The sequence below is a fragment of the Muscardinus avellanarius genome (genome assembly GCF_963383645.1).
Source record: "Muscardinus avellanarius genome assembly, chromosome: 12".
Lineage (NCBI taxonomy): Eukaryota > Metazoa > Chordata > Mammalia > Rodentia > Gliridae > Muscardinus > Muscardinus avellanarius.
Window position 1 is genome coordinate 63058762 of NC_137798.1, and position 9111 is coordinate 63067872.

General features: G+C 42.9%; 1 protein-coding gene across 1 annotated transcript; it reads left to right on the plus strand.

Moving 5' to 3' along the window:
• Positions 1 to 7408: 7408 nt before the first annotated feature.
• Positions 7409 to 7918, plus strand: LOC308271593 (BRCA2 and CDKN1A-interacting protein-like; the record flags this gene model as incomplete). Its single annotated transcript, XM_080708021.1, has 1 exon — positions 7409 to 7918. One exon carries the CDS (start codon positions 7409 to 7411, stop codon positions 7916 to 7918), a length of 510 nt encoding a protein of 169 aa, XP_080564147.1.
• Positions 7919 to 9111: the final 1193 nt, after the last annotated feature.

Genomic DNA, 9111 nt, shown 5'->3' on the forward strand with positions numbered 1-9111 from the left:
TGATTCTTTTTCCTTCTTTAAGTATTTTCTCTAGTGCTGGCTTAGTATTCATGAATTTTTTTTTAATTCTGCTTATTTTGAAACAGTTTTGTTTCTCTATCAATTCTGAATAATAACCTTGCTGGATATAGCAGTTTTGGTTGGAAGTTGTTTTCTTCCAGGGTCTGGATCACATCATACCAGTCTCTCCTGGCATTCATGACTTGGGTTGTAAAGTCTGCGGTGATTTTTATTGTTTTTCCCCTGTGTGTCACCCATTCTTCTGTTCTCACTGCTTTTAAGATTCTTTCCTTAGCCTTATGTTGGTCATATTGATTATTACATGGCATAGAGAGGTCCTTCTTTGATCTTGTCTTAACAGTATTCTGTATGTCTCCTTTACGTGTATGTCCAAGTTTCTTTCCATGATTGAAAAATTCTCTGGAAATTATTTCTCTGAAGACATTACAAAAACCCTTAGTCTGTATCTCTATCCCTTCTTCAATGTCTTTTATGCATAAGTTAGGATGTTTCATGTTTTCCCAAAGTTGTTGGATTTTTAAGTTTTGTTGTTTTAATGACTCCTGTATTCTATTGACTGTGTTTTCAGTTTTGAATGAATTGTCTTCGAACAGTCATATTCTATTTTCCATTTCATCTAATCTTCCAGAATTTCTCTATTGCTGTCTTCATTTCATTTACTGACTTTCATTTCATCCCAGACCTCTTTCTGATTCTTTCTTAATGTCTCCATTTCCTCTTTTATTTCCTGTACACTTGCTGTGAGACCTTTCCTCATATTGAAGATAAGGATTCAGAATTCTTCCTCTTGCATTTCTGGTAGACCAGTATTCATGATTTCCCTTATTTTCTCACTGCTCCTAGTTCTCATATTTTCAAGGTTCTTGGGCTTGTTTTTCTGATGTCTTGGCATCTTCTTTTTTGTGTGTGATTCTGTGGGTAATCTGATCCAATCTTAGTAGGAATTTAAAGTTGTCAACAGGTTCATGCATGGGTAAGGAGTGCTTTTATCAATGGTGAGGGTTGGGTAAGGGAGGAGGAGCTGGGGTGATGGGTACAGAAGTTGAGTAAAGGATATGATTAGGTTGAGTAAGAATTTAAGTATAGTAAGGTAGTATATGGTTGAGAATGAAAGAAAGTTAGATAGTAGAATTCTCATAGTTAGTAGACTATATATGGAGATATAAAATAGCTTGAATATAAAACAAGGAGATACAATAAAGAAAAAGTTGTTTTTTATTTTTATTTTATTTTATTTTATTTTTGCAGGTCTGGGGATGGAACCCAGGGGCATTCGATCTCCAATCTACACCCCCTGCCCTATTTTTTATTCTTTATTTTGAAACAGGGTTTCACTAAGTTACAGAGGGCCTCACTAAAGCAGCTGAGGCTGTCTGAAAACTGCAATCCTCCTCTCTCAGCCTCCCGAATGCAGGGATTACAAGTGTGTGCCACCACACCCAGCAGGAAAAAAAGTTTTCAGAGAGGAGAGGAGATAGGCTAGAGTTAGAAAGTTTGTAAAAGGAATGGGGGAAGGAACAAACAAACACAAATAAAGTAACAAAACAAGTTACAAAAACTAATAATTATAAATCAAGACAAAAAATATCAGAGAAAAAGAGGAATAAGAAAGAAAAAATAAAGGACAAAGAAACAAAAAGAACTAGTGACAGTGAGAGAAAAACAAAACAAAACAAAAACAGTAGTCCTGCTAATTTACATATATAGGGTCTAGGCCCGTATAATATTTGTATGTTTCTCATTTGCTCCATAACCTATTGTCAGCTTTTGGAGCCACTCTATGAGTGTTTGCATCCCTCTATCACCACTGACAGCTTTGTATTTAGGTGTCATGGCATCAGGTGTCACTGGTTATGAGTTCTGTATAAATTCAGGGTTCTACACTTCCCCACCCTGTGCTCCGCATGCCCTCTGCACTTTCTGGCTGTGGCTCCATGCTCTCTGCCCTGGGCTCAGGCCCTCTGCTCTGCACCTCCATATCCACTCCAGTGGAGGGAATCCAGTGTAGTTTTGGACCCCCTGTGAGGCTGTGCAGGTACCACGCATTGAGCACTATGAGCCTTTCCTGTGTCTCTGTAGGTTCTAACTGGACTACCTATGGGATGGGCTGCCTAGTCTTAACCCGCCAGGGTCCCACTGCTGCTCCGGGTAGTTGTTCACCAATTAATGAGTAATGCAAGCAGTTACCTGGTTGTCCTGCTTCTGGGTCTCTGGAGGGCATGGTGGGCTGCTGCAGGTGCCACCTTTGGTGAGCACATGGGCTTTTGAATCTTTTTCTGTGTTCCTGAAGCATGGTGCTGGTGGCTTAAGATGTTGGAGCTCTGCCACCACTTTGTGCATTTCAAGTTCTCAGATTATTTTTCAGGATTTCTTAGGGCTGCAGCACCAAAGCCTGCTTGTGCTTCAGACCAGTGGCCGGAGATGGCACTGGGGGCTGCACCAGGTCAGTCATGTAATCGGGCGTTTTGCAGTGGATCTCATGTTCAGAGTATTGGATTCCTTCCATCATAGTTCCCATTTCTGTTTTGGTTCATGAGTACCTTCTGCTGCTTTGTTTATTTTGTTTGTCAAGATGCTGCCTTCTCAGTAGATGAACTTTATTTGTTCTAGCTACTGAGATGTGCTGTGTCCCACAGTCGCCATTTTTAATCCCCTCCCACCAAGATTTTTAAATAGCTATGATAATAATGATTCAACAAGCAATTATGAACATTCTTGAAAAAAACAGATGAATCAAGAAAAATAAAAAGTAGGATAAAATCAATTTTGAACAGAAAATACAATAACAAATAGAAATTCAACAGCAAATATGTTATTTGGGAGTCTGAAATAGGAGGATCACAGGTTCAAGGCCAGCCTCAGCAACTTAGTGAGGCCTTCAACAAATTAGCAAGACCCTGTTTCAAAACTTAAAAAATAAGCAGGGTGTGATGGTGCATACCTGCAATTCCAGCACTTGAGAGGATGAGACAGGAGGATCACAGGTTTGAGGCCAATCTCAGTAATTTGTTGAGACAGAAACTAAGCAAGACCTTCTTTCAAAATTAAAAATGAACAGGGTTGAGGGTGTAGCTCAGAGGTAGAATGCTTTTGGTTAAATCCCCAGTACCAGCTGGGCATGGTGGCACACACTTATAATCCCAGCATTCAGGAGGCTGAGACAGGAGGATCGTGATTCACGGACAGCCTCAGCTACCTAGTGAGGCCCTCTGTAACTTAGTGAGACCCTGTTTCAAAATAAAGAATAACAAATAGGGCAGGGGATGTAGCTCAGAGGTAGAATGCCTCTGGGTTCCATCTCCAGACCCGCAAAAAAATAAAAAAATAAATCCCCAGTACCAAAAATAAATAAAAATAAGGCTAGCAACGTGGCTTGGAGATAGAACAGAGTTTGACAAGATTAAGTAACATTGATCAAGTAAACTTGATCTTGTCAGCAAAAGAACTATTGGGAAGAAAAGAACTATTGGGAAGGGGGGCACCAAGAGCTATGTGCATGTATGGCACGTATGTCTCTGTCAACATGATTTATATTATGATGTGAGACTATAATGCATCCATAAATGCATATAAAAAAGAAAAAAACTACTGGTATTCAGAAGAGTGACCCTACAATGTGCACCTAATGACAAGCTTGTCTCCCTGTTTGCATTCAAGCTTTTCGAAATCCTCTCATGACCACCACTTCTGTCTGAAACACACAGATCTGACGTACACCACTTTCACCAAACCTCCTTAACCACTTCCACTGTGTGACATCCAGAGTCACTGGTAAGGTTAAAAGCATGAATTATTGAAGAGAGAGAAAGGTGCTATCTAATCTACTTTCTCCAAAAGAAAGCCACACATCATAAAATGCCAGAACACCATGAAACAAAGACACATCAAATGAATAAAAACTCCCCTCCACAAGAAGACACTGAAATGACTCTGGTCACACACCTCTGGCCCTGATCTCTCACAGAAACTTCAGGATGGGTGTTATCAACACTGACAGGGAGTCTGAGTGATTGATTTTTTTTCCCTAATGGGAAAAAGAGGTTTTTTCTGAAAGAACTTCCAGAAATTCCTCTTTATTAGACTTTTTATAGAGGTCATATTTCTAAAGGGATGGGTAAGACTTCCATATTCTTATGCTCTAAAAAACTGTCTTTCCAAAGTGGTGGTGTTAGCAAAACTCCCTGGGGGGGAGCAGGGTAACATTCTTTTCACAACTCTAATTATAGATCTGAAATGCTAGAAAAATGAAAGCAAAACGATTCTGGAGGAGCCAGGGGATTGTGTCACAAGTTAGTACCATGTGATTCCCTTCCTTGTCTCTCATTCTCAGTGATCACTGAGCAAGGACAAAGAGTGCAAGTCTCACACAGCCATATGCAAGCAGACCCAAGCTATGAAAACTTGTGAGAAAAAAATGCGCCCTTGGGATCCTCTGTTTCTTCCTTGCTCCCCGCTGCACCCGCAATATTCACTACTATACAGTGTTCTATTAACCTTTTATCCACTCCTGCTCAGCTTCTTACAACCTCTGGCTATGACTCCTACTAGGCAGAAACACCAGATATCATCTAGATTTTTTATACTTTTATTGATGCATTAAAATTATACATTGCACTGGGTTACAGAGCAATAGGAACATGCCTGCACACAACACTTGGTGCATTTTTAAGGTATTGCTCTCCTTCTGCACTATGAAAAGTTTTCCACTTCTCCCTCCTGCTTCAAGGCACTGTGACCAGTTAGCCAGCTCATTGGGAACAACAGATAAATGTGTCCCATTAAGCGGAAACAAGCTTAACATGTTGCCTCTCCCATGGGGTGTATATATTAATAGACTGCAGGTGCCTTATCTATAAGAGACAAACTCCTAAGGAAGTAATTTCAGATGGAGGCAGGACAACATGGGAACTCTTCCTACCTAAAAGGCAACCACCTAATTTGCTCATGCCTTAAGACTATGAAGAAAAGGCGCCCTGCTCCCCGGAACCCGGTCCCAGGCAGGGGGCAGGCACCCTGCGCCCCAGAAGGCCCAGTCGGGCAGGAGGCAGGCACCCTGCTCCCCGGGGAACCCGGTCCGGGGCGGGAGGCAGGCGCCTGGCCCGCTCCTGGGAAGGCCTAGTGCCAGGCAAGGGGGGTGCAGGGGGGCTCTACTCCCCAGAAGGCCAGAAGCTGAGCTGTGCTTATGGAAAGAACTCAGCACTGCTGCACTGCACTAGGCCCTGGTGTGATTAGAACCGCAGATCCTGCTCTGCAGTGAGACTGTGGGACTCCACTCTTGGAAGGAAGAAAAAAATTCATTGCTACCGAGTGCCTGATCCCACAACCTCTTCAAACAAACCACACATACTGTCTTCTCTTAGAGAGAGAAAGAGAGAGAGAGAGAGAGAGAGAGAGAGAGAGAGAGAGAGAGAGAGAGAGAAGGAAAAAATACTGGAGAGGGGTCAAGATGACCACATCGGCAGCCAGGACTCTGGAGATGCAGACAAAACATATCCAACTGACCTGGAACTTTTGGAAAAAATTCCCCACGAAGGGCAACTTCTTCATCCTTACATGCTTAAGAATCCTGAACATCATCTCTGATCCCAGCCTTGCTGGCTCCAGCAACAGCCTTGCCTCATGGCAGGTCCCGATCCCTGTCCCGCTGACCCCGGCTCCGGCCTCACCCCTTGGGAGGCTCCAATGCCTTCTTCAGAGGCCCCTGCACCAGCCTCACCCCTCGGCAGGCTCTAGAAATAACCCCAGAGCTCAGCAGAGACCTAGGAGGAAGGCAGTGTTGGCAGCGGTGGCTGCGGTGGCGGTGGAGACTTGTATTTGGGAGAGGCAGAGATCTAATCCAACCCACCCTGATCCTCTGAAGAAATTGCCCCAAAGGTGGAATGCTACCATTGCACACACTCAGGAATACTGGACAACATGCAATGTGGAAAGAGAGTTTGGGAAAGAACTGAGATGGTAGAGACAGCGACAATGACAGCAGCCAGTACTCAGGGGAGGCAGAGATCTGATGCAACACACCTGGATCTTTTGAAGAAATAAACCCAGAGGCAGAATGCTACCACAGCACACGATTGGGAACTTTGGATAACATGCTGGGTGAAGAAGGTGCTTGGATTAGAGCCTGCCGAGGGGTGAGGCTGGTGCAGGGGCCTCTGAAGAAGGGATTGGAGCCTCCCAAGGGGTGAGGCCAGAGCCAGCGTCAGTGGGACAGGGATCGGGGCCTGCCATGAGGCAAGGCTGTTGCTGGAGCCAGCGAGGCCTGGATCAGAGTCTGCCAGGGGGCAAGGCTGGTGGCGGGACCTTCAGGAGCGGGAACGGAACTTGCAATATGGCATACACAGAGAAATATCACAGAAAATAGAAAATTGGATGCTTTCCCTAATATGCAAAAACTAGGAAGAAATGGGTAATGGGAGGAGAGCTAGTTGAAGAAAGGGCCCCATGGGGGAGCAATCAAGTTGACCAATCAGAGGGGATGGGATGGGATGGGGGAAGACAGAATCTCTTTAAAACGCATGATGTATGTAAACAAATGTATCAAAGTTAATCACCAAATCAAGCTGGGGGTTGAGGGAGGGGGAGGGAATGGGACAGGGATGGGATAAGAGTTAATTGGATGATGTGTGCTTGTATACCCTCACAAGTCTTGTATTCCACTGTAATGTTTGACTACACTGCACCAATAAAAATATATTAAAAAAAAAAGACTATGAAGAAAGGAAGAAAAATGGACCCAAAATGGTTAATCCTTCAAGGAAACTCTGGAGGTAATTTGGGAAAAAATTTTAAGATGGATGAAAATTCATTTAAAAATTATGTAATTTTTCACACAAATATTTGATATTAAAATATCAAAATCATAGATAATATTACAGCTGAAAGGAACCCTAATAATCAACTGTTTTACCTCCCTCATTTCACAAGGAAAAAAAAACAAAACCTGGCTGCGGTGGTGTACACCTTTGTAATCCCAGTACTTGGGAGACTGAGACAGATTCAAGACCAGCTTTAGAAATTTAGTGAGGCCTTTAGCAACTTACTGAGATCCTGTTTAAAAATAAAAATAAAATCAAGCTGGGAATGTAGCTCGAATGTAGAATGCCACTGGGAATGAAGGGAAGGAGAGAGGAAAGGAAGAGAGAAGAAAGGAGGAGGGAGAAGGAAGGAAGGAAGGAAAAAAGGAAAGAAGGTGCTCAAAATTACATAGTGAATTCATGTCATAACCAGGATCAGAGTTCAAGTCTTGATTTCCAGGCCAGTACTCTTCTAATACTGTCCAATTTTTGACTAGTCACTTGACACGGGAATGAGAAAAAAATAATTTTACAATGTTTTTATTCATTAAATCATATGTCATAATACTTTATTCTGGAGTGCGGGCGGCAGCATGGCGTCCAAAGCCAAGCAGCGAGCCGTGGGCGCTGGGGCCCCATGGCTGCCCAGAGCCCCCATCCAGCGCCAGGAGGAAGAAGAGGAAGATGAGGTTGAGAATGAGGACGAAGATTGTGAAGACAGTGACCAAGAAGAGGATGAGGATGACGAGATCGTGGACGAGGAAGTGAATATTGACTTTGAAGCTTATTCCATCTCACATAATGATTATGACGGAATCAAGAAATTACTGCAGCAGCTTTTCCTAAAGGCTCCTGTGAACACTGCAGAACTGACGGACCTCCTGATCCAGCAGAACCACATCGGGAGTGTGGTTAAGCAAACAGATGTTTCAGAAGACAGCAATGATGACGTGGATGAAGATGAGATTTTTGGTTTCATAAGCCTTCTAAATTTAACTGAAAGAAAGAAGGCTGTCCTGAAGTTCAGCTACTCTGTGCAGGAGGAGAGCGACACTTGTCTGGGGCAGTGGTCTTTTGATGATGTGCCGATGAAGCCCTTGTGAATGGTGACATTGATTCCAAGCGAGAAGATGAGTGAGATCATGGAGCAGCTGAAACACCACCTGTCTGTCTAGCCCATGCTCCATGGACAGCTGTGGGCTTGTTTGTAAAACTACCAGAAAACTACTGAAAAACTCATGACTTTATTTAGGTTAAAGTCCTCTACAAAAAATAGGGTTCTGTTCCATGTGTTTGTGACACATTTACAAAATATATATTTTTTGGGGGGTCAAATTATGAACAGTTGATTAAAAACTCCCAATAAGAACAAAAACATGAAGTAGCAATTTAAAGAACTCAATAAAAACTCCTCTATTTTTTATTTTTAAAAAATACTTTATTCTAGCCGGGCGTGGTGGCGCACGCTTGTAATCCCCGTGCTTGGGAGGCTGAGACAGGAGGATCGCGCAGGTTCGAAGCCAGCCGGCTGACTTAAGAGACCCTGTTTCCAAATAAAATATAAAATAGGTCTGGGAGTGTAACTCAGAGGTGGAAGGCCCCTGTGTTCCATCCCCAGTACCACACACACACACACACACACACACACACACACACACACACACAAAATACTTTATTCTGAATTTTTTACTTCAATTCATCTCCTTCTATGTATAGAGTGAAAAGTGGAATTCTAATCAATGTCAACAAAATTATTGTCTGCCAAAGATGGAAATGAAAGGAAGGAAATTCAACCTCAATGCCCTGTATGGGGAAGGGGGAAGGCTCACCAAGTGCTCTGCACATGGATGTCACTATCACTAGAAGCTACATTATGACGTGAGACTATAATGCACCAATAAAAGTATAAAAATAAACAAAAAATAGAATGTCAAAAACCTTTCAAAAATGAAACAAAAGGAGGATGCGAGTCTAGGTAGAGTCTCTAAAAGGCATGCGCACATGTGATGGCCAGCTGGCTTGGCGATGTCAATTTGGGAAATATCCCATTACAATGAGAAACTATAATGCAAATAACATACAAATGAAATTAGTCCGTTCCACATACTGGGAAGAAAAGTAATTCATTGTATCAAGCAGAGATGGGTAACTCCCCACCCTCGCCTTTGAACACACCATCATATCATCCTGCCCCTCAGCGTTCCAATCGCTGGAGAGCAGTAGCTTCTCCCATCGCTGGTTGCCAATTATCTCACAGCTGCTTCTCCATCAAAGAAAACACCCCAAACCCTGCTCC